The sequence below is a fragment of the Colletotrichum higginsianum genome, chromosome 8 (genome assembly GCF_001672515.1).
Source record: "Colletotrichum higginsianum IMI 349063 chromosome 8, whole genome shotgun sequence".
Classification (NCBI taxonomy): Eukaryota; Fungi; Ascomycota; class Sordariomycetes; order Glomerellales; family Glomerellaceae; genus Colletotrichum; species Colletotrichum higginsianum.
Genome location: NC_030960.1, coordinates 1,331,008 through 1,354,109, shown reverse-complemented (window position 1 = coordinate 1,354,109; position 23,102 = coordinate 1,331,008). Strand labels below are relative to the sequence as shown.

Sequence of the window (23,102 nt, the reverse complement as noted above, 5' to 3'; positions counted from 1 at the left end):
CGTGGGGGGCGGGGGAGGGTGACATTGCTTTTTCTCCTTCGCTGGTTGCCTCGTGCAACCCCTCCAGTATGCAAGTCTCGAATCAAGTCTGCCAAAGCTGCGAGTCTAGAAATACGGCAGATGTACAAGGACAGGCTCGTGGCAATTTCGATACGAGCCCGTAGCAACCAAGTGACTCTCACATCGCTTACTACCTATGTATCCATCCGCAGCTCAGCTGCGAAAGGAAAGCCCGACCGTCAAACAGCGGTTGCGACTCGGCCCTGTCAGGCTTAGTATATGTCCCTCAAGTTACGTGTGATGGGAACCAACCAAGTCTCTGATAAGCGACCTCATAGCGCGGAGCATCGTGCTCAGGTCTCGTTGATTTCGAACAAACACAAGATACCGGCCAACTGGAGACACACCTGGTCGGTTGCCTTGATAGGACTCTTGTGAGGGGAGCATGTGAAAAGGTTACAAGAGGCTCAAACGACAGCACTGTGTTCCAGCGATCGGAAAGAAACCCCAAGCAGATCCATCCGACGTCTCTGGAGGAAGCGGAAGGAGGTTTCGGGGGTAGGGTGTACCTTTGAATGGAAAAGCAACAAGTTGAGACTGTGGCGCAACTTCGCCTGAAGACGCCGACTTGGCTGGCGTTCGTCCACTGGGAAGAGGCCTACCACAAAAGAAAAGAAATGTCAGCCGCGGCCAACCACCGCCACCTGGCGTCATTCCACCGAAAAGAGGCTCGATTCGACGAGCTATCCAAATCAAGAGTTTCCCACCTGGGCGGGCCTCATTGTATGCGTCCGGATGCGCAGGCGTAGCATCCGGGGCCCATGTCTCAGTCGTCGAATATATGTTTCCGGCTTTGGGCGGGGGGTTGCCCTTGGACCGCATTGGCAACCCGAAAACGGCACAGTTCTTGACGATTCGGCTGAAACTTGTCCGCCTGAGTAGACGTCAGCGTCGGGACTGAGGTTTGATCTGGGTGGGAGTTCTGCCCATCCTGTAACGGGCGGTATCACTGATGCCCGTGACGATGGTAGGCACTTCCGGCATTCATCAATTCGAGATTTAGCATCGGCCTTGGTTGAGGGACATAAACTGACATATCGACGACGGACGGCTCCGTTCGGCCCCGTGAGAGTGTTGCATTGGCGAAAAGTCGTGTTACCGTGACGTATTGTCGTTGCGATGAGCCAGAAAAACAACTGAGCGGCGAGTGAAGCCTCTGAAGCTGGAAGAGCCACGCTTGATGCGAAGTCATGCACTATTGACATGCTGCGAATCCTAGTCAGCCTAAGGGTATGTAACAACAACTCTTGCAAGCGGCCTTATGCTTTTACATTGCAAGAGACAATAACATCGATTCTCGTTCTATTCATTTCTGGACGCTTGTCGTCAGCGGTCCCCTTGCGGCAAAAACGCTGGACGAGCTGGCTTGTTCCTTGCGTGTCGAGTTCCCTCGACGCGCGCTGTGGAGAATTAGTTGGCCTCCTCGGTCGAAATGAGGCTTACCACAAGTCGCCCTGCAAGCGGGGCGGCAGCTTGCATAGCTCACTTGGGCGGGCGGTAGACCGTAGGAAGCAGGCTATTGCAAGAGCCGCCTGGCCGTCCGAAATCCGGCAGGCGACGGACCCAGAAGCTAGGAGCTTTTGCAAGCAAGGACCCCGAGCTAGAGGAATAGCAGGTCGACACCGGCAGTGTCCTGGATTTTGTTTTTTTAGTCCAGGCCTGCAGATCAAGACATTTTGTATTAAAAACTAGCAATATCATCATCTCGTCATGATGTCCAGGCCATTGGTGGTAGGACTGCTGGCTGGGAGTTGGTATCCCAGTGATTGTGTGTCCGATGGTGAAGCTTTGTTGCAATGTCCTGGCCAGGTATTGCGGAGACGAAGGCAGATTGTTATGGATGCATTTGATAAGGGTCCAGTCGTTCAGGCCCAGTCGGAGAAATGGGTGACCAGCAGGAGGTGAGGAAATTACGTCTTTGACCGTTGGCAAAAATGGTTCCGAAAGCAGGGGAGTGTATCCGTACTGGTGGGTTCTTTAGGTGGTGGTGGCCGTTGGTAGCGAGTGGACACGACTTCGAGGAGAGTATTGGTTGCGCGGAGAGGAAGCTTCGCCAGCCGGCGTGTCGTTGCCGTGGGAGTCGGAGTCTTTTGCTTGTTTTACTTGGTTCATCGCACCCTGCGACCGTGGTGGGTGCGATGGACTTGTGGAAAATCTCATCTGAGGTTGACGAGTTTGTGTGTTCCCATTAGCGGCGATGATCCCACTGGTATTGCTCAGCGAATGGAAGGAGGGATGGGAACGGTAGCGTCGTCCCGGCGTTGCGTCGCTGGCCTCCAGGAGGACTAGTTCTCGATACTCGGTATCCGTTCACGCCGTATCCATACCCGATGCTGCCCTTGTGCGGACCGTTGGATGTCGTGCAAATGACAGTGCCTGCCATTACGCTCTGACCGTGAGACGAGGCGAGCTGCGAGTCGTGTCAGGCGACACCGACACAAAGTTAGTGGTTCGGCCGGATTGGGAAAACCGCGAGGGTAGAGGACGACACTCGAGCCGGGCTGTACATAGTATGCAAGCGAGAAAGGAGTTCGGGGTGGTGCTGGTGGTGCTGTCAATAATTGGCGCCGTTAAGTCAAAGCTCCTGTCGGAGTGATGGCAAGGGTCATGAGGACGATCAGCAAGTTGCCATGTCGATTGTCGAATTAGGCGCCCTGGCACATTTCGCGACTGGTTCAAGGAGCCCAAAAGCGTGCCCGACTCCGGAGAGGGGCCAAGTCGGATATTGTCGTCAAGGTAGCCGACCGAGATGTCGTGCATGGCGTTGCCCATTTTGACATGACATGACATGGCATGACATGACAGGCACTATCCATGATTGCGCGCGGAAAGGGTTCTGTACACAATACAGATACGCATCGACTGTCAACCGGTTCCTCGGGCCAAATAGCCATGTTGTACAGGAAAGAAAGAAAGCTCAACTCTGGTTGGGGCACAGTACAAGCAAGTTGTGCTATTTTGATTTTGCGCGTTCTGGGTTTCGACAGTCGAAATGTCCCGAATGATGGACCCTTGACCATTATGCGTAATGAACCGCCAAGGCCGTTTGCGAAGAGAAAGTTTAACGCCTGGGGCCCGACGAGGGTTTGACAGATGGGCAGGAGCGACGGGTGGATGACATCCCATGGCGCCCCACTGACAGAATTGACAAGCAAACATGGTTGACAGGGTAGGTAGGGTCTGCTGCGTTAGACGCGAAGGAAAGAAAAGGCTTGCTGGCAAGACAGGCATCTGTGACGAGCGTGACGACGGGGGCGCGATTGGTTGGAGCAGTTGGAGTGAGCCACTCGATACTTCGATAGACAGAGACGACTGAGGGGCCCAGGGGGCTCGAGAGCGGACTCGACGAGATTTCCAGAACTACATTACCAGTTGTCAGAATCAGACCTCGGCTGTCGTTGTGCGGTCCTCGATCGGTGGCTGGTTTCCGGGGCAGAGGAGACCAAGCAAGGTGTGGGAAGGCGATTAAGGGGACCGGGCGTGGGAGCAAGAATCGGTCATACTAGGATGTACAATATCATGCCGTTGCCGTAATGGAAGAAGAAACGAAACGAAACAATCGTGACCAAAGTGGCTGCCTCTTGCAGCAAAACAGGCATTAGGGGGCGCTGCGGAAAAGAGCCGGCAGGTCGGTCGGGGTGAAAAATGATAGGAAAATGGCGGAAAATGACGAGTTACTAGTATTCGGGTAAGGTGATGATGGTGGGTGTATGGAGTACAGCTCGCTGCTGCTTCAGGCGAGGAAGAAACCACCACCACCACCCCCTGCCGCGCTCATTGGCGTTCTTGTTTCTTACTTCCACCTCTGGAGTCTCTAGAGTTGTTTCCCAGTCGGGCGAGCCAGTTTCTGAGCGTCCCTTCCCTACGTATTCGTTCGTTCGTCTCTGGCTACTGCCATGAGAAAAGGGCGAACAGGTAGAAAGGGCAAGAGGGGGGTAGGTAGGCGGCTGGGGTTCATTGGCTCTTGCTTTTGCCATTGCTGATGCCATCGCTCACCTCTCTCTCTCTCTCTCCCCTCTTCTTTGCGTCAGGGCAGGGTGTCATAATCGCTCGGTAGGTACCTCTGTAGATGCCCATCTAGAGCCTCGAGGTGACTAGGTATCCATCCAAGGCAGGCACGAGACAGATGCTCCCCCCTTCCGTGATATTACAGAATTGTGTCAGAGCTGGTTGTCCAATTGCCCCCTCGAGAAACATGTCCAGTCACAACGTCCGAGAGCCCTGCGCAATCCTTGTCCAGCCATGAGAGCGCCCCCCTGTCAGCTCCTCGTTGTGCCCACCCACATCCACTGAAAACACCCAAATGCGACGAAAGCTCTCAGTGTCCACTGTTCGGTACCTCAGGTACGGATACCCAGCACAGGTACGTACTCTATCATCCCACTTCCAGAAACGGCCCACCCCACCATCTCACCTCCAGTCGCCTCTCCCGTCCTCCGGCCGCACTAACCATTCCGCGCCTTCACTCGTTCAGGAATAAGTGCAAAGTGTTCTAACTTCAGGGATGGGACATGAAGACGCATGTGGCACCTGGGTTGAGGTGAACTCCTCGGTACGTACTCTTGGGGCTTCGTCTAGCCTCTTCCCTACCTACCTACCTACCTGCTACCTACTTCCTACGTAAGGCAAGATACCTAGGTACCGACCCATCGCTCATTCTCACATACAGGAGAGAAAGAGAAAAAAGAGAGAGAGAGGGAGAGAGCTTGCCTGCTGCTTTTCCCCCTTCTTCTCTCCACGATACGCCCTCGTCCTTCACACTCACCTTCACCCACTCCTACTCCTACTGCTTCCACTCCCACGCCCGCTTGAACCTCTCTCAAAGGTAGTGTAGACTCTGGCCCAGCTGGCCCATTTACTGCACTTCGGAGACACCTTGACGGAGTTAGAGACACTCGAGAGACTTGGGCCAGCCACATCTTCCTTCCCCGGTACGACTGACTGGACTGCTGCAGCTCGGCATGGACATGGGCCTGGATCTGGACCCCCGGCCCAAATCTCTGACCCGGCGCTGCATCTGCAACTACATCTGAGCGCGCCTCTCCTCGCACTGGGCCGTCACTTCTCGCCTCAAGCCTCTTGCCCTCACCCACAAGTATTCTCTTACCCTCGGTTTCTCGTCAGAGTACCTTTGTCGCCCTCACCCGTTCGGTCCCTCTCTCCAAGCTTCTCCGTGTGCGTTTTAATCGCGCCCCGACCATATCTTAAAGCCTTCACTCTACCACTCCAGACCTTTTCGGCTGCTTCAAGCCTGTGTTCCTTCCACCTCCTACTTCACCTCACTGTATCAGCTCGGCTCTGTTCTGATCTTAGGCCGGTTCTCATCTGTCGTTTTTCACAAATTCCGGCTACCTTATTTTCCTGCATCGGCCCCTCTCCTCCACATTCAGCTTCGCAATCGGCTTGAGCTGCCATCGACCTCATCTTGATCCTGGCTGCTGACACCGACCACCGCAGCACCCCCTTTACACTTTTTTTTCTTCTTCTTTCTTTTCTTTTTTCCACCGAGTACTCGAGTGTGTCTCGCTGCCGCTCTTATTTCACCCTTCTGCGAATACAAAACCGCTGCCCCATCCCACAAGACGAATCCACTCGTCGACAAAGGACTGGAAGCCAAAGGATACTCGTCACATATAACACGGCGCATCTCACCTTAACTACTTGTCTCGCCCCAGCGCCGTACAACGATCGCACAAGTACAAGTACAGCCTCTGGCCAATCCCCCCGCGTCTTTTACTTGCCAGCCCGGCTCTCCGAGTGGCCCATTCTCCGCCTTGCTGTCCTCGACTCTCGCCTAACCGACGTCGCGCAGGAAAAGGGACCTGGCCTGTCGTCTTATTACCGACCTGCTCTCGCGTCACCTTTAGTATTCTGGATTCACTCGGACAATTCAGCGATACTCGATTGATCCCGGTTTTCCGATTCTGTTTGGTTGGCAGTTGCTCCTTCCCTGGTGCTCTTGCCTTCCTTTGTGGTCGCCGAGCCCTTGTCTCACTACGATCTCACTTTCAGCCAGTCTCCCAACACTTCAGCTGAGGCCTCTTATTCTCATCCTTCGTCTCTCTCCTGTCCTGCCAGACCTTGCCTCACTCCAACCTCGACGTCCACAGAACTCTCTCCCACGAGAGTCATCTCATTCTATTCCCTTTTCCTTCTCGTCCTACCACAATCCACGCACGGGTTTCCTTTTCGCATATATTCACCCGCATCGGTGAGTCCCCCCCCCCTCCCTCCGCGTCAAACCCACATCGCCCTCCTCCGTTCTACTCGTATCCGAAGTGCCAAAGCTTACCAAACACCCTCAGCACCAGGCAAACACGCACGTAGCCGTCACCGGCCTCCTTCATCATGCCTAACAGCTTCGACCGCCTGGAGAAGCTCTTCTCCCGGAGGAAGGATCTCACCATCCAGACAGACCAGTCAATGCCGGATTCAACGGGGCCCCGAGGTGCCTCGGTGGATCGCAGCTTTCCTCAGCCGTCTTTTATTCGTCCAAACGTCTCCCGTATGAAGGCCCGAGAGGAGCGCATTGTCGCCTCCCAGAACGAGAAGCGCGCTCAGAGTCTGCCGGAAGCCCAGTCCGAGCGCATCTCCATACACCTTGCGCACCTGAGCAGCTCCAGTACTACGGCCCTCACCCTTCCAACCCGCTCCATGTCCCTCAGTCACCGTAGGGAGAGTCAGCCGGTGGCGAGTCTGCGCGGGTTTGATTTCCCTTTACCTCCCACATCCCCCTCGTCGGGCTCACCATTTGGCTCGCCCAAAACTTTGCCCACATCGCATAAGGTTTCCCTTGAGCACCGCCACAGCTCCGTCATCCTACCTCCCAATAGATCTCACACCCCACCCGGCTCCGACCACGACGACGACTCGAGCATAAAGGGCTCTCAGGGCCGCCCGTCCTCTTCTCTCAGCAGAGACCTGCTGACCCCCGCAGCATCTCCAGAAATGAAGCCCATACACGATACCCGGTCCCAAGATTCTGCGGAACTGTGCCTGGCCAAAAGGAAAGCCGCCGCCGCCACCACCAGACGCCGCCGGGAAGAAAAGGCAGCGGCGTTACGTCGTCCTCAGGGCCAGTCGAGACCTCACCGCTCCATCACCTCCCCGAGTCAGATTCTCAAAGGCGGCAATGTGACGGATTTCTTCACCCTTTCCGATGACGACATCCTGGAGGAAGAGCCTGAGTTTGAAGATGCTCCGGGTACCCCTATGACACCGGCGCCCCTGCGACTGCCACCTTCTCCGCCTACTCCGGCATCCACGGTCTCGTCTTTTCGCTCCAAGAGAAGGACCTCGTCTATTTACACCGACGATGTTGCCAAGGAGGGCGCACTCCAGGTCGCCCAGATTGCAGCCAAGCACAAATTTGACCTTATTTACATCGTCAACCTGTGGCCCGAGAGCGGATCGGAATCTTCATCGCCCACATTCCGCTCCTCAATGGACTTTTCCTCCAGGCCAGGCAGTAAGAGGAACTCCTTACTCGGACCCATGGAGGGGCCAATGGTAGACTCCTCTCCCGGCATGACTGGTCGTCTCCTCGCGGCTTACGGCTTGTCTAACCTTACGAGCCCTTTTCGCATCTCGGCAACTGTCCAATCCAAGATTCTGAAGCAAGAAGGATGGATGGAGTACCGGAGCGATGATGCGCAAGCCGGCGAGTTTGCGCGAGGATACGGACACGCTTTCCACACGGACACGGGCCGCCGGGGCTCTACCAACTCGAGCCCTCGCAGCTCAAGTGTCCGCGATATCTCGCTGAACGATCATGGCATCGTCTTCGCCGCCTATCGTCACCCTGGCAAAGGCTCTGGCGCCGCCGGGTGCACCAAAGAAGAACTCGAAGCACTGCGCGTGGATGCTGAGGGACTTGTCGACTATCTCGTCGCCATCCACAAAGCACGACGCCTTCGAGATCCTATGACACTACACACGCTTATTGACGAAGAAGCCACTCCTTCATAAACGGACGCGTCGGTCTTCCAGCATGCAGCAACGATCGTTGTTGATAAACGCTAAACGCGACCAGTCAGATGAACAACAATACACATGATAACGACACGTCACTCCTTTATACACAATTTCTTTGGTTGGATTTATGCGCCATTGCGCTCTTTTTTCTTCGATATGATACCACGTGGACAGCGTCGTCGTTTATCCCAAAGGACGAGAGAGTTGCCTCTCAGCAGGCGGTTCAGGTGCTTGCCGTTGGCAGCGGTTCCTGGATTTTTCACACAGCAGGCGAAGATAGATAGTTGTGATGTGGCGAGCTTCGCCACAAAGAGGACTCGGGACGGGTACATGGCCGGGCCCTGTAGTAGCAATTGGACTTGGTCCATGGTGAAAATAAAACCCCATGATGCCTCAAACCATCTTTTCCGATCATGCCAGTGACGAACGGCGCTCCATCTGACCATGGCCATAGGGAAGGCATGACCGAAGCCGAGCGTAGGCAGACCTCGGCTTTGCCGGCCCAAGTGACGTAGTTTTTTGCGATTGATCCGATGTCTTTCTTGAACCTTTTTCTTGCCCCAAACCTTCAGGCAGCCGAGAGTTGTCAAGTCATCCAAGCAAACGACGAGATGGCCACGAGTCAAGTCGAACATAAGTAGGTTGGGACACTGAGAGAGCGCTGTCTACGTGCACTGATACCGCCCGCAGAAGGTTCCCCCCATCCCAGAGAAAATACGTTTGAATCAGGGATCGCGGGCTTGGGACACTGTCTTTTTCTCGAGGTGTCAAGCTTGGCAGTCGATCCGCTTCCGGGCGGACGGCGGTCGTCTTTGGACAGACCGGGGAACCCTGTTGAAACTTGGTGCCATGACAATGGTCGAGTGGGGGGTGGAGAGATCCGGGTTTTTATTATTATATTTTCACTACTGAACATCTGTACGGATACCCAGGAGGAAGTTCTCCGTTCGCCATGTGGTGAGAGGGTGGGCTTTTACTGTGGACGGGGGTGGGGGGCCGGCGACGACGACAACGACGACAACGACGACGTCGTCCTTGGTCTGATTTCCCGCCCCGTCCGCTTCCCCTTTCAATTTTTGGTTTTACTTATACACTACACTCAATTATTTCTCGGTGAGAGGTGTTTTTTTTTTTATGCTTTGGACTACAACGCTGAGGTTTGACGCGAAGTGTCGTCCAGCTGCAACGCATGGCAATGTCACTCACGTCACTCGCGTCGACTGCACGAGTTTACGGACGTATACAGGCCCCCACCCTAGTCGACAGTGGCTTGAGTAAGCCGTAGGGTTTGGGTTTGCAGCGGTCCAGCACGAGGTTGTGTGGGAAAGCTTCCGGGTGGTGGGAGGAATGGATGGAGTTCGCCTCCTTTTGCCGGGTCGGGAAGGGCGGGGGGGTGTGGGAGGGGATAGTAGTGTGGGGGGGGCATTTGTTCCGTTCCTCTACGACGACTCTCACCATTGGACTACGTGAACACCACAGAAGTCGTGAGCTTTGCTTTTTCCCTCCCACGTCCTAATTTTTTTTCTTTTTGGTAGTCTGGCTGGATGGCCGACGGGCGGGCAGCACCGGCATGGAGGTAGGTAGGCGGGGAACCGTTGCCGGTGCGGTAATCTGGGCGCCAGTGGCTTTTTTCCCCTTTGGGTGGTCTTCCCTCGGTCTCGAGACTGACAGGGTGTCATCGATGGATGGTTGCATTTGCCGTTGGGAGAGGTGAGTGCCTTCTGGTTATCAGAGGCCGTGAAGTGCAGCATGCATTGAACTAGAGATAGAGTACATGATGCCTGGCGCGGCGCGGCGCGGCGCAGCATGCAGCAAAGCAGGGGGCTGCTGGATTGAATTTTTTTTCATGTTTTTCTTTTTCTTTTCTAGTCTTTTCATCTTGTTCTTGCATCTTTCAATCCTGTCGCTGCGTGCCTTGCATTAAGTGCGCAAGGTCCGGTTTTCCATGCTAGGGGAGGTAGGGGACATGATCCGGAGGTCGGTGGGACGCGGGGCTAATGCAGGTTCGAGATTTTTTCAACTATGAGGAAGTCACCTTGGGAAACTTGTCTTTTTTCCCTTCCTTTTATCGTATTTTTTCTTGTTTTGTTTCTTCCCGCCACTTGTGGAGATCAGCCAGTAGCGCAGGAAGGCTGGGTTTGGAGCTTGAGAAACTGCCAGTGAGGATCGCTTTGATCCGTCATTCATAAACAGCCCTAAGGCATTTTCCCCGTGCGCGCAGCGCGATTTGGGCATCGGCGAGGTGGCAGGCGTGGTATTCGACCTCCTTTTGACACTGCCGCAGGGGTAATCGGCGGCGGCAGCAGCAGCAGTAGTAGTTTTCGGCCTACATGGAGTGTAGACCTTAGGGGCCGTTCGGAGGGGCAACGGCGTCGTGGTTTGGTGGGCCAGGAGGGCCTTCCGAGGAACTGGCGATGTTAAATGCTGTTCCTGTTCCGAAAGAGCACGTCTCGAGTTGGTTACGTGTCAACCCTGAAGTGAATCGGCCAAGGTATAGGGTTTCAAGCCCAAGGGGCACTTCGAGGGTGCTCTACCTGTTTTCCAGGTTAAAATGGCCCAACGGCCCGGGGATCTACAACTACATCAAACGCTTGCGAACTACCCTCAGTTACTACACAGGTCCTGGAACGAGTCGGATACCACGCCCGGCTCCCGGAATGTCCGTGCCGCTGCGAACACTCCACTTCGTGACCCAGGCCAGACGTCCGCGCGGAGGCGGCTTCGGGCTAGAAGGACGGGTGGGTGGGATGCAGCGCTAGGGGAAGTATCACAAGAGATCCCGGTGATGCTAGGGTTGGATGATGGCGTCAAGTTTCAAGTCTCGGCTGCGGAACTGACGCTGGAGACGACGAGTTGATTCGTGAATGTGCTTGGAGATGGAGGGGATGGCTGAAGGTGTTTTCTGGCAACGAGCCGTTGCCCCTGAAGACTCGCGAGAGTTCGAACGAGATGGTCGGGGACTTGCGTACCAAGCTAGAATATTCCGCGAGGTCTTATGCCAGGTCCAGTGAAGCCATGCAAACGATCGCAACCCCGACGAAGACGGGGCCTTGGCATTGTAGCTACGCACCTGTGTGCCGTCCTGGGCCTGCTGGGTAAACCACGCATGGCTCACCCCCAGCCAGCTTCAGGGACAGTTGGATTCAGAGGGAAGGTCCGTCTCAGTTTCGTCTGTCATACCATTCGGTAGAATCCCCAGGAGGTTACCTGAGATCCATGTAAGTACTGCCGTCATCATCTCTAAGAGTCGTACCCAGCGCCGGCGTGAACTCGCATATGTCATCGACCGACGTTCCGTCCCGGGTCACGTCTGACATTTCTCACTTTGCGTTCAACGGTAGGTACCATTTACGTTAAACTGCAAGCCTATGTGCATGCTGTCGTCTGTCGTCTTCGGTCCTCTGGCACGTATTCCTCTCAAACGGTATGGGCTTGGAATGCGAGTGGGCTCATGGTATCATCCAAACACAGTCAAGGCACTCAACAACCTTTCTCGCGGAAGATATCACGGTTTTCCTTGAGTTGTGGACTAGGAAGGATTATGCACGGTATATCTTGAGTTCCCCCTTCTTCAATAGTTGTCCCCTCTGCCCAGCATCTTTCTTGCCTTTTGAGCTGTGTGGCATGTCGCTGAGAAAGAAAGGGGTAAAGTTATAAAACTAACGCAAGATGGGCATTCTAGATTAACGTGGCCAGGAAGCGTCGTCATTGTGTTCCTTTCCGGACGAGTGGAGTTGTCAAACATTTTCCAAAGCCATGTGGTCAAACAAGATCGGTTCTCGTAGATAGAGCCACGGCACTGTCACAACGGCGATATCCTGGCTTCCATATAGCAGCACCAATCATCAAAATTGCTTGATAGCATGGCGAATTCGTTCTTTTCTGCTAGCAAAATTCCAGTCGTTCTACTTCGCCTCATGCTTGGTGATATTTGCAACAGGCCAGGCCCAACCACATCTCACCAGCCTCTCCCCAAATTTCACACAGCAGTGACCACATCCCGTTAGGTCGAGGAAGTAAAAAAACAAGTCGTAAGCGTTCCAGTGATACCCGAGCACGTCTGCTTTGCCCCCATCGTTTTAAACGTTCAGAATTCTGACCTCGTTCAAGTGCTTGCACTGGGGCTTGTGGACCTTCCAATGAGCCCTCTGACAGTCCTGTTCTCATCAGCAAGAGCAGAGATTGTGAGTGGAACTCTCCGGACTCACAACGTTGCAATACCATGCTTGCTCGCAGCGTCCGCACCCCTTGGGAGCTTTGCCAATGTCGGCACGAACCTTTCCGCAGTGGAAGCAGCTGCACAGGTACTGATCAGCAACATTGAGGAGATGGCGTAACATGGGCATACCTTGGTTCCAGATAGTCCCTTGGGGCTCCCGGCTGATAGTTGTCGAGAGCGGCAAGGAACTGGGCCTTTCCCGGATCACGGAAACCCAAGTCGCGGAAAGGAAGGGCGTAGCCATACTGGCAGTCAATTTTGGGAACAAGGTCCCGCAGGTGCTGCAGTTGCTCCTTGCTGATGTTGGCACCGGCCCGCATCATCAGGGCACCGACTATGATGACTTGGTATTGGCCTTCGAACTCGTCCAAGTTGTTCTCCTTGGCACGGTATTTGTCGAAGAGCTTATCGCCAATACCGGAGTCGAGCTGATTACGGATGCTCACAATATCATCATCCAGCTTGAGGCGGTACTCTTCGGTCTTGTAGTAGTCCTTGGCTTCAGGAGGGGCCAGCATGTCGGTTTGATGGATCAAGTTTGAAGGCACAAGGTCTTCGGTACCTCCCATCATCACAAAGTCCCCGCTGATATCACAGGCAAAGTCGATGTCTGCGTCGGCCTCGAAGAGTCCTGGTACGTAATCAGCAAGTTTCAGTGGTAAAGGCCAACACATTGTCATCGTACGATGTCCCCAGCGACCCATGATGACTCTTGAGCGGAGGGATTTTCCCTTCGAAAAGAAGTTGCAGTTGATATTCTTCTCGGTGGTGTTGAGATCCTCAAACGTGCTGACCGGCGACGCCGAGACTGGGATGTTTTGGTGGATAGTCGCGAATCGAGAAGATGTAGAAGAGGTGGAAAAGGAAAGCCTTGAGCTTCTGGGGAGAGCTTTCAGCCCAAGGGGCAGAAAAAACAAGGCAACTGGCAAGAGCGTATGAAGGCTTCTTCCTCCTACCCTGCTCCCGCGAGGAAAGAACCTACCTGCCTGCCTGCCTTCGCCTCAAAAGGTACGTGCAGTAGCGCCTGAATAGGCAGCTACCGGCTGAGTTGGTGAGGTAAGGCATGAAAGCATATGATGATATTGTTCTCGATGATGCCTTGTCATCAAAATAGTCTCTAGATTCTGTGTCGCAAACTAAGTTTGCAAGTGTTTGTGAGTTGCTGCTTGAGAGTGACGAATGCTATGTAGGTAGCTAACTCATCTGCAAGAAGCCGATGAGTATGCTGCTTCCCATCACTCTGACCCTTGGAATACAGGCAGAATCCATCCTATTGCTCGGATATTGATGCAGTGGCCTGGGCCCCAAGACAAGCTGGTGTCACTTGCGCTTTCGTCAGCGGGTGGGAAGGGGAGCGTTTGCCCGTGGAATGGCTTGAATTCGGAGACCTTTGGTAAAGTAAGAAGTATCATCGAACAGTCGAAAAGCGCGACGGCATCCTCAGGGCTTGGTCAGTCCGCCCTGTCCTCTACTCCACTCATGTCCATTCAGTAAAACAACCACCATCTCACAATCATCAAATCGACTGGTCGGGATGGTTTTGTGGCAAACTGCTGAATAGACATGTGCTCCCATTTCTTTCGCGAATTCAACGAATACAGGCTGGCAAGCTGACCTATGGTTTGTTCAGGGGTAGAAGAGGCCGACTAACAACACGCCTGTTCTGCCCGAATTTTCGTAATCTTGACTTTCATCCCCAAACGCCAATGGTATCCGTGATCCAACCTCCGACTATAATGCATGCGAGGTATCGACTTGTCCGTCCCTAGCCTATCTTCGGGGGGGAGGGTTGAAGCCAGGGGCTCCACCGGGGGGGCCGCCGGGGTTGAAGCCCGGAGGAGGAAAGGGGGCGTTCTGCGGAAATCCCGGGGGCGGGAACGCACCAGGAAAGCCTGGGGGAGGAGCTGCTAGGTGTGAGAATCGCGTTCGGGGGTCACGGGGGCTAGGAAGCATACCTCCACGTCCGCCGAAGGGCGGTGCACCGGGGAAACCAGGGAACCCGGGAGGAGCACCACCTCCAACACCGGCAGCGGGGCCCTATCTCATATATTAGCATTCGTTCAGCAAGAAGAGATGGTTCAGGGGGGTTACTGACAGCCAGAGATGGGGGAGCCGGAGCAGCACCGCGACCGGCGGGTCGCGCAACACCAGGGCCGGCGGTGAGGGTCGAGGAGATCCCGCCCGGAGCACTCTTTCCGAGTCTCGCACTGGGATCCGCGGGAGGCTCTGACTCGACTGACAGCGAAACAATGTGGGCGCCACGGACAATCGTCAAACCAAGGGTTCGCTTCTCCTCCTTCTCAATCGTTTGACCTGAGGGTGCGCTGGCTCCAGGAGCGGCGGGCTTGTTCTGGCGGATCTTGACGCGTCGAAACTCTTCGGTGTCGGCGAGGACAAGGTTCATGTGCTGTAAATACAATCAGCATGGTAACTGACACGCGATTGGGGGGTCGGAGCTGGTTGCGCACCTTGTCGAAAGCAAGCATCTGTCCCGTCATCTGGCGGCCGTCGTTCAACGTGACTCTCATCCGGTAGTTGATCTATGTGTCCAAGTTAGCCAATCCCTCGGCGCAGTCGTCGGGGGCGGTCGTCCAGGGCGCATCGAGAAGAGGAGTACGTACGTAACCGGCCTAGAGAGAAATCACATCGTGTCAGCCTATATTGTCAACCTTGAAGCTTTGAGACGGAGTTGGGAAGCTACTCACCATCTTGCCCTGTTTGTTCAACATCTTGGCTGATGTATTTGCGAGTAGCTACGTGCGTAGCTGCTCTGACTCTTCAAAAATTGATGTTCTGTTTGTTGAAGTCTAGGTAGGAGACTTCAGCGCGACCTCGGATGCTTTGCGATAGGCAGAGCTTCAAGACAAGGTCAAAGTGGGTATATGCCTTCCAAGGACAATTTTCGAAGGCGGAAATGCAGCCTTGGAAACGCTGAGGCCAATGCCGGGTAAACTGCGGGACTATGATGGAGAGTCGCAAAAGCACTAGTCCATTTGGAGACTAGCGGATCTCGTCCCCCACCCCCGTGTGGTGCGAGGGCTCCCAAACCCTCCCAAAAATACAAGGCTCGCGAAATTCAAGCCGGACGCATCTTGGACTTTGACATCCGCGACAATCGACAACCAACGCCTAGCCAGCCGTACCGCCGAAGTACTAACCGCCAAAATGTCGTCCGAGAAGGCCCAGAACCCCATGCGGGAGCTTCACATCCAGAAGCTTGTCCTCAACATCTCCGTCGGAGAGTCTGGTGACAGACTTACCCGTGCCGCGAAGGTGTTGGAGCAGCTTTCCGGTCAAACCCCCGTTTACAGTACGGCATCACCAAAAGTTTTCCCAACAGCGAAATTCGATTGACTGACCAAACCCCACAGGCAAGGCTCGCTACACCGTCCGTACCTTCGGTATCCGCCGTAACGAAAAGATCTCCGTCCACGTCACCGTCCGTGGCCCCAAGGTACGAAGAACTCGATCAGCAAAGACGATACATCCCGTGGGAATTGACAGCAGTGCTGACTTGGTTAACTACAGGCTGAGGAGATTCTCGAGCGTGGCCTCAAGGTCAAGGAGTACGAGCTCCGTAAGCGCAACTTCTCCGAGACCGGCAACTTCGGCTTCGGTATTTCTGAGCACATCGATCTCGGCATCAAGTACGACCCCTCCATTGGTATCTACGGCATGGACTTCTACGTCTGCATGACCCGCAAGGGTGAGCGCGTCGGCACCCGCCGCCGCTGCAAGGGCCGCATCGGCTCCAACCACCGCATCAAGCGCGAGGAGACCGTCAAGTGGTTCAAGCAGCGCTTCGATGGCATTGTCCGATAAGCGCACAATACCCCCTCTGCTATGAACGAAAAAAGACACTGGGACGGCTTGGGTTAACGGTTGGCGAAAATTATGGGAAATGGCTTACAAGGCATGTACTTTTCCAACAGTTGTTGTCATCAGACAACACGCTTGACTTGAGCAAAAATTCAGTCAAGCCGCGGCCTCAGAGACCGACCGGCGTCATGCCGGCTTACCACCAAATTCACTATTTGCCGTGACTGCACATGTTTCCCTCTGGTGACGATGGCCCGCAGTTTGGGAGCGGACCGTCTGGCGTTGGTGGTTCTAGCTAGTCTATTTTAGCACAATCGAGATCGTATTTCTGAGCTTCAAAAAGAGGATAGCGATGCTGCCACTCCACTTCGCGATTCAAATTTTTGTGGTGGCACGTGACTTGCAATGCGACAGAAGCGGGCACCTTTCCTGACCGTCTCGTTTGTCAGCAACGCAGCCTGTCAGAAAGTCAACTCGGAGTTCGGTTTCCTCCGAGGCGGTCAGGCTCGGTGTTCCCGGCCGGGCGGACACTGTAGAGGTCCACAGGTAGTTGGAAGGTGCAGTGGCCGCCGGGTTCTCAGGTCTCAGCGTGTGCACCACGAGAAAAGTCTCCCTTGGTAGGGTGGGAGTGGCACGGTGGAGAGCTCTGCACCGAAGAGGCCGGGGAAAAGGGGAGTCGAGGACGGGACGCCGGGAAGCTAGACTAACGAACCAACGGCGCATGCATGCAGATTTGTAAGATGAATGCTTGCACGCTGAACTGAGGCTATCATGACATGGAGGAATACCTTACCTCTAGAACAAACATTGGGACGATGGAGGAGAGAGACGGGTGTTCCGATCCGCACCGATGGGCGCGTAGCGTCGCCCGGTCGCAAAACTCAATGCCCCGGGCAGAAAGCCAGACTGGCACATTTTTTTTCTGTCGTTGGGTCGAGATTAGATCCGTTGCTGTAGCCCGTAGGCGTCCTCTGTATTATGTAATGCAGCATTTGACGGGGTGACGGGGGCACGTATCCGTCGCTGCGCTGGTCGGAAATTGTTAGGGAGATCTCGGGTTGGACTGAGGCAAAACTCGACGGCCGGCCGCTATTGGACGGCCAGCACAGCTTCGGGTCCACCTCTTCCTCACTCTCTTTTCCCTCCACTGGGCTTCTTCCGAAAAAGACTCGATTTGCACTCCTTCAAAGGCACCTTCATCAACCCCAATCTCCCCTCCACTCAATTGCATCTATTGCAATTGATTCTCCTTCGATCTAGACAGTGTCCAAGATCCTCTAATATGTTCCGCAACGCCCTCCGACAGTCGACGCGCGCCGTCGGCGCCGTCTCTGCTGCCGGCAGAGTCGCTGCCGTAAGTCAACCTCAACCTTCCGTCAACATCCCCATCCCCGAACCGACGTCAATTCCATCCAAAAACATCGTCACTCGGTTGCACGATCCTCAATTAGGTTCCCTAGAGCTTTTTTGGAGTCGCGGAGGGCGCGTTGCTGCCACGGAAGAGCTTTTCAATGAGCTCCCTTGGGGGGGCCTGCGTCGCTGTTTTGGGGGGAAGCGCCCATAACATTTTCGGGCTTCGGCTAACCTGTTTTTTTCCGCCCTCAGGTCCGAAATGCCGCACCCGCCGTCTACAGCGCCACGTCGATGCAGACTCGCTCATACGCCGAGGCCAAGGCATCCCCGACCGAGGTTTCTTCCATTCTCGAGCAGAGAATTCGTGGTGTCCAGGAGGAGGCTGGTCTCGCCGAGACCGGCCGCGTCCTTTCCGTCGGGTACGTTTAGGCGGCACATTTCGGCATCGCGAGCACCCATCGAAACAGCTTCAATGCATCATCAGCTTGCACGAGGGACTTGCATGTCGTCATATCGACGGTCGGAAAAGTTTTGCTGACGACGGTTGGGGAACAGTGATGGTATCGCCCGTGTTCACGGTATGGCCAACGTCCAGGCCGAGGAGCTTGTCGAGTATGTTTGGCGCCCTTCATCTGCCCGCCTTTGAGTTGCATCATGTCTAACCATTCAAACTTACAGGTTCGCCTCCGGCGTCAAGGGCATGTGCATGAACCTCGAGGCCGGCCAGGTCGGTGTCGTGCTTTTCGGTTCTGACCGTTTGGTCAAGGAGGGCGAGACCGTCAAGCGTACCGGACAGATTGTGAGTTTCTACGTGCCTCACCCACGGGCGAACTGTCCGCTAATATGTCCAACAGGTCGACGTTCCCGTCGGTCCCGAGCTGCTCGGCCGTGTCATCGACGCTCTCGGCAACCCCATTGACGGCAAGGGCCCCATCAACGCCAAGGAGAAGCGCCGTGCCCAGCTCAAGGCCCCCGGCATTCTGCCTCGCCAGTCCGTCAGACAGCCCGTCCAGACCGGTCTTAAGTCTGTCGACGCCATGGTTCCCATTGGACGTGGTCAGCGTGAGTTGATCATTGGTGACCGTCAGACCGGAAAGACTGCCGTCGCTCTTGACGCCATCCTCAACCAGAAGCGTTGGAACAGCGGCAACGACGAGACCAAGAAGCTCTACTGCGTCTACGTCGCCGTCGGCCAGAAGCGTTCCACCGTCGCCCAGCTCGTCAAGACCCTCGAGGAGAACGACGCCATGAAGTACTCTATCGTCGTCGCCGCCACTGCCTCCGAGGCCGCCCCCCTTCAGTACATCGCCCCTTTCACTGGCGCTTCGGTCGGTGAGTGGTTCCGTGACAACGGAAAGCACTCCCTGATCATCTACGACGATCTCTCGAAGCAGGCTGTCGCCTACCGTCAGATGTCGCTGCTGCTCCGTCGTCCCCCTGGACGTGAGGCGTACCCCGGTGACGTTTTCTACCTCCACTCTCGTCTCCTCGAGCGTGCCGCCAAGCTGAACGACAAGCTTGGTGGTGGTTCCATGACTGCCCTGCCCATCATCGAGACCCAGGGTGGTGATGTTTCTGCCTACATTCCCACCAACGTTATTTCCATTACCGACGGCCAGATCTTCTTGGAGGCTGAGCTCTTCTACAAGGGTATCCGCCCCGCCATCAACGTCGGTCTGTCCGTCTCTCGTGTCGGTTCTGCCGCCCAGCTTAAGGCCATGAAGCAAGTCGCTGGTTCCCTGAAGCTCTTCTTGGCCCAGTACCGTGAGGTCGCTGCCTTCGCCCAGTTCGGTTCCGACTTGGACGCCTCTACCAAGCAGACCCTCAGCAGAGGTGAACGCGTAAGTTGACCTTCATATTGAACTAGTGTTGAATGTGTATGCTAACCAAATCTACAGTTGACCGAGCTCCTCAAGCAGAAGCAGTACTCCCCCATGGCCGTCAACGAGATGGTTCCCCTCATCTACGCCGGTGTCAACGGTCACCTCGACAACGTCCCCGTCGCCAAGATCCTCCAGTGGGAGTCTGACTTCCTCGGCCACCTCCGCACCAACGAGTCCGACCTGATCGCCACCATTGACAAGGAGGGTGCTCTCAGCAAGGACCTCGAGGCTCGCCTCAAGGACGTCGTTGTCTCTTTCACCAAGAGCTTCCTGGGTTAAACTTTTCAGTCTCACCTGACATAATAAATGGTCCGACTGGGAGTGCTCGGGGTTGATGTAGCTGTCTATACCGAAGTTTTTTGTTTTCCTAGAGGCGTGAGGAAATCTCGAGGGTTTTTGCGCCGGGCCAAGGGAAGCACCAGGGGACGCGATCTTGGGGAAAGATCTCCAGTCGAACCACTTGTAAAATAGAGCTCAAGACTCAATTAACGCCCTCGATTCCTTTTGTCCTTTCATCAATCAGTTCCCACACACATTATCACCTGTGCAAAGCGTATCTTAGTATTATGTTGGTGTCTATGTAGGTTGAATCCTTCGTTCAGCCAGAAAGCTAATAGCTACTAGAATATTCCTCAGTCACTATCCTACTAACTTCGTTCTATTATCAGCATCTTATTATCACCATCCTATTCATACTATTACCTATATTAGTCGGACTATAGTTAAATCTTTCATTTAATCTTTTATTTAGACTCTTGTTTAGACTCTCGTTTGGACTCTCGTTTGGACTCTTATTTGGACTCTCGTTTGGACTCTTGTTTGGACTCTTATTTAGTCTCTTATTTAGTCTCTTGTTTGGTCTCTTGTTTAGTCTCTCATTTAGACTCTTATTTAGACTCTCATTTAGTCTCTTATTTAGTCTCTTATTTAGTCTCTTATTTAGTCTCTTATTTAGTCTCTTATTTAGTCTCTTATTTAGTCTCTTATTTAGATGTATATTCTAATTATAGAACTTATTAATCTACTTTATATCTTTAACTAGAAGATAAAAAGTAGAATATTTCTAGCTTATTTTATATTCCCTTTAGTATTACTACTACTATAAGACTATATACTATAATACTCTATAGACTATTTAAGTTATAAGTAAGATTTATACTCCTTATAGTAGACTTACTAGCTGCCTTCTATATACTATAATACTTTAATAGATATTGTAGAAGTTATAGTGCTTAGAGTAATAAGCTACAACCTGCAGACATAATCTCCTATTACAATTTACATTTACAGCTAATATAGTTAGTAAAAGATATGGATGCACTTAGCTACTTAACGTTGTGCTCTTTCTATTCTTATTCTTGTACCTTCTATTCCAGTATATGCAGCCGGTAGCTCTTTCCTAATAATCAGCGCAACATTCTGGAACTGGTTCATATATAAAACTCGCTGTTCTCCCTCCAACCCAAGATTTGTTTTTCTCTCCTCAGACTCAACACATCGCTGCCGCCGCCCACTGCCCTCTGGTTCTTTTTTCCACAAAAGAAAAACAATCCAAGTACTTCAACAAGCCCCTTCTAAGTAACACAAGTCCCCTCCTGCTATCTCGACATCTTCGACATTATGTATCTATGGTGCGGGAAAGGTCTACGACAAAATCTGACAGAGCTCTCAAGACTCGGCGACGCAAACAGGCCAACAAGAAAGCCACGGAAAACATGCTCGCCGTGTTCATAGCAGCGGGTCAGCCTATCAGCAACGGCTCGACAGCTGCCAAGCCCGAACTGGAGCCGAACGCAGACGACTTTGACGCAGAGATCACTAGCCATACTCAAGCTGTGAACGCCAGGTCCATCGCCATCACAATCAACTCAAGCAGCAACAGCGGCGACGGCATTTTTAGATCCAATCGTGGGAATGACAAGCGACTACGGATACTGAAGGAAAGAGGGTGAAAAGCCTCCAGCGAAACTCCGGATCGAGAATAACCCTTCCTTTATCCTACGGGGGCGCTTCGGCCTTAGGGATAGTTGCCCCGGGCTCCTGCTGCTGTCCACACCTTTCACTGATATTATATAAGTAAGCTGGTAAGTGTTCCAGCTGAGGCAAGCACAACGGACTGTGACTGACCTGTGAAGAACGCCACAGCGAGTCATCAAGCGCCGCGGCTCAACTTCAATATTACAATAACGAGACCGCCCTGCCTCGTCGCAGCCGACAGCTCCTCGCAAAGGACTACAAGATTAGCCATAAGGGTTCCTCCACTGCCACCCTGAGACAAAGTCTAGCGAATCTACGCTCTCTTACTAGAGAAGCCTGGCGAGAACACTTTCCTATATATTGGATCAGGGTGTTTCTTCTTTGCAGGCTTGCCACTCTATCTCCGGAGCATCACCCCTTCCGTCCCAGCTTCGACTCCACCCCGCCGGGCCCCTAAGAACGATCAGGAGGAGAAGAAGCCGACGCGAAAGCGCAAACGGTCGTCCGGCGTCTCTGGGTTTACAGACCCGGATTTCAAACCAACTGCTCGGGGAAACTGGGTCTACCCGGCCATCTCCGACTACATCCCTAAGCAGGCCCAAATCGACGCCTTGACCAAGGCAGTCGCTGTTTTCAACAACGACAAGTCAGAGGCCTTTATGTCCGACTGGGACAAAGTTCGAGTCATGAAGGCTCTTCATGCGAGGCCGACCGTGTCGCAGCGACGTGGGGACCTGTCCTTCTATGGACAGTGTCGACGATTCCGCGACGCTGTCAAGGCCGGTCAAGAGCCGGTGTTTCTCGACGCCGTCACAGCGACATTATCTACAACCTGGCCCCCCGGCCGCGTGGGGAACCGGCACCCACAAGTGGACCGAAGCAATCCAATTCTTCATGTCGCACGCTTCCGACGACGCTCGACACAAAGCAAAAATCGACACGCTGTTGGCTATAATCGGCCGTGGAGACAAGGTTGTACCTATCGTGAAGGCGGAGGAGTCCAAGGCTCAGGAAATTCCGGAGACTCCGGAGGCTCCGAAGGTCAAGGTACCTAAGGTTACTCTTGCGCTGGGTTCCGGCCATGGTGGTGGCCGATATTCCGCCCCAAGTCGAGGTTCAACCGCCGATGGCACCAGCTACCGTCGAAGAAATCCAACAACACACCCCGCAAGGGGTACCAATGGTTTTGAGTGAGAGAAGGTGGGTTTCTCTTGTTTTTCCTTGCCCTCGCCTGTAACTTGCCAACCTTCAACTCATGGGGTGCTTCCTTCCGCAACTTCATCATCAGTTGCTGCACCTTCCATTATGCTCAACTCCTTCCCTAGGTACTTGTTCTAGCTTGGTTGTTCATTCGTTTTGGGCAGGAACCCCCCGCACATTACCATACTAGGTGCAAAATTCCCTCTCTGTCATTGTCGCTGTCTGTATCCCCCCTTTTCCATGATGCATCGTCAGAGAAGTACGACAACATGACATCCAGCGAAGAGAACGCCAAATGCATCGAGGAGCTACGTGACCTGGTCGACGGTTACGCCTGGTGTGTTCTGGAGACGGATGCACCGGACTGGTACATGTGTCCCATCTACAAGACGATTCTCGGCAAGAAGATGCATTCCAAGCGGCTTGCGCAACAACACCCCTCGATTTCGCACCCAATCTCCTCGGAACCTTATGATGAGAGTTGAGAAAGAAAAGGAGAAAAGGTGGGATTAGAGTTGAGATCTCTTCCCTCGGTCAATTCTTTTCGTTCTCTCCCTCCTCCTCCGCCGCCTCATAAAGTGTAGGGTGTATACGGTATTCTTCTGGAGAAGCCAAGC

At 53.9% G+C, this 23,102-nt stretch overlaps 8 protein-coding genes across 8 annotated transcripts; 5 read left to right on the top strand and 3 right to left on the bottom strand.

Annotated features, from left to right (window-relative positions):
- Positions 1 to 456: 456 nt before the first annotated feature.
- Positions 457 to 1,044, bottom strand: CH63R_11370 (uncharacterized protein; the record flags this gene model as incomplete). Its single annotated transcript, XM_018306344.1, has 3 exons — positions 457 to 530; positions 768 to 934; positions 959 to 1,044. 3 exons carry the CDS (start codon positions 1,042 to 1,044, stop codon positions 457 to 459), a joined length of 327 nt encoding a protein of 108 aa, XP_018153185.1.
- Positions 1,045 to 6,408: 5,364 nt separating this feature from the next.
- Positions 6,409 to 8,028, top strand: CH63R_11369 (uncharacterized protein; the record flags this gene model as incomplete). The annotated part of the gene is made up of 1 exon (XM_018306343.1): positions 6,409 to 8,028. The coding sequence occupies one exon, from the start codon at positions 6,409 to 6,411 to the stop codon at positions 8,026 to 8,028; it is 1,620 nt and encodes a 539-aa protein (XP_018153184.1).
- A 3,432-nt stretch (positions 8,029 to 11,460) lies between these two features.
- CH63R_11368 (uncharacterized protein) lies at positions 11,461 to 11,819 on the top strand (the record flags this gene model as incomplete). Its single annotated transcript, XM_018306342.1, has 2 exons — positions 11,461 to 11,582; positions 11,717 to 11,819. The coding sequence occupies 2 exons, from the start codon at positions 11,461 to 11,463 to the stop codon at positions 11,817 to 11,819; spliced, it is 225 nt and encodes a 74-aa protein (XP_018153183.1).
- Positions 11,820 to 12,113: 294 nt separating this feature from the next.
- CH63R_11367 (MYND finger) lies at positions 12,114 to 12,771 on the bottom strand (the record flags this gene model as incomplete). Its single annotated transcript, XM_018306341.1, has 3 exons — positions 12,114 to 12,191; positions 12,243 to 12,330; positions 12,383 to 12,771. The coding sequence occupies 3 exons, from the start codon at positions 12,769 to 12,771 to the stop codon at positions 12,114 to 12,116; spliced, it is 555 nt and encodes a 184-aa protein (XP_018153182.1).
- A 1,252-nt stretch (positions 12,772 to 14,023) lies between these two features.
- CH63R_11366 (SMB protein) lies at positions 14,024 to 14,982 on the bottom strand (the record flags this gene model as incomplete). The annotated part of the gene is made up of 5 exons (XM_018306340.1): positions 14,024 to 14,290; positions 14,349 to 14,660; positions 14,722 to 14,793; positions 14,875 to 14,883; positions 14,959 to 14,982. 5 exons carry the CDS (start codon positions 14,980 to 14,982, stop codon positions 14,024 to 14,026), a joined length of 684 nt encoding a protein of 227 aa, XP_018153181.1.
- Positions 14,983 to 15,418: 436 nt separating this feature from the next.
- Positions 15,419 to 16,075, top strand: CH63R_11365 (60S ribosomal protein L11; the record flags this gene model as incomplete). Its single annotated transcript, XM_018306339.1, has 3 exons — positions 15,419 to 15,563; positions 15,625 to 15,707; positions 15,782 to 16,075. 3 exons carry the CDS (start codon positions 15,419 to 15,421, stop codon positions 16,073 to 16,075), a joined length of 522 nt encoding a protein of 173 aa, XP_018153180.1.
- A 1,279-nt stretch (positions 16,076 to 17,354) lies between these two features.
- Positions 17,355 to 19,587, top strand: CH63R_11364 (ATP synthase subunit alpha; the record flags this gene model as incomplete). The annotated part of the gene is made up of 6 exons (XM_018306338.1): positions 17,355 to 17,426; positions 17,678 to 17,844; positions 17,981 to 18,037; positions 18,104 to 18,224; positions 18,280 to 19,266; positions 19,324 to 19,587. 6 exons carry the CDS (start codon positions 17,355 to 17,357, stop codon positions 19,585 to 19,587), a joined length of 1,668 nt encoding a protein of 555 aa, XP_018153179.1.
- Positions 19,588 to 21,023: 1,436 nt separating this feature from the next.
- On the top strand, positions 21,024 to 22,970 carry CH63R_11363 (uncharacterized protein; the record flags this gene model as incomplete). Its single annotated transcript, XM_018306337.1, has 5 exons — positions 21,024 to 21,216; positions 21,444 to 21,560; positions 21,616 to 22,229; positions 22,276 to 22,475; positions 22,676 to 22,970. 5 exons carry the CDS (start codon positions 21,024 to 21,026, stop codon positions 22,968 to 22,970), a joined length of 1,419 nt encoding a protein of 472 aa, XP_018153178.1.
- Between the last annotated feature and the right edge of the window lie 132 nt (positions 22,971 to 23,102).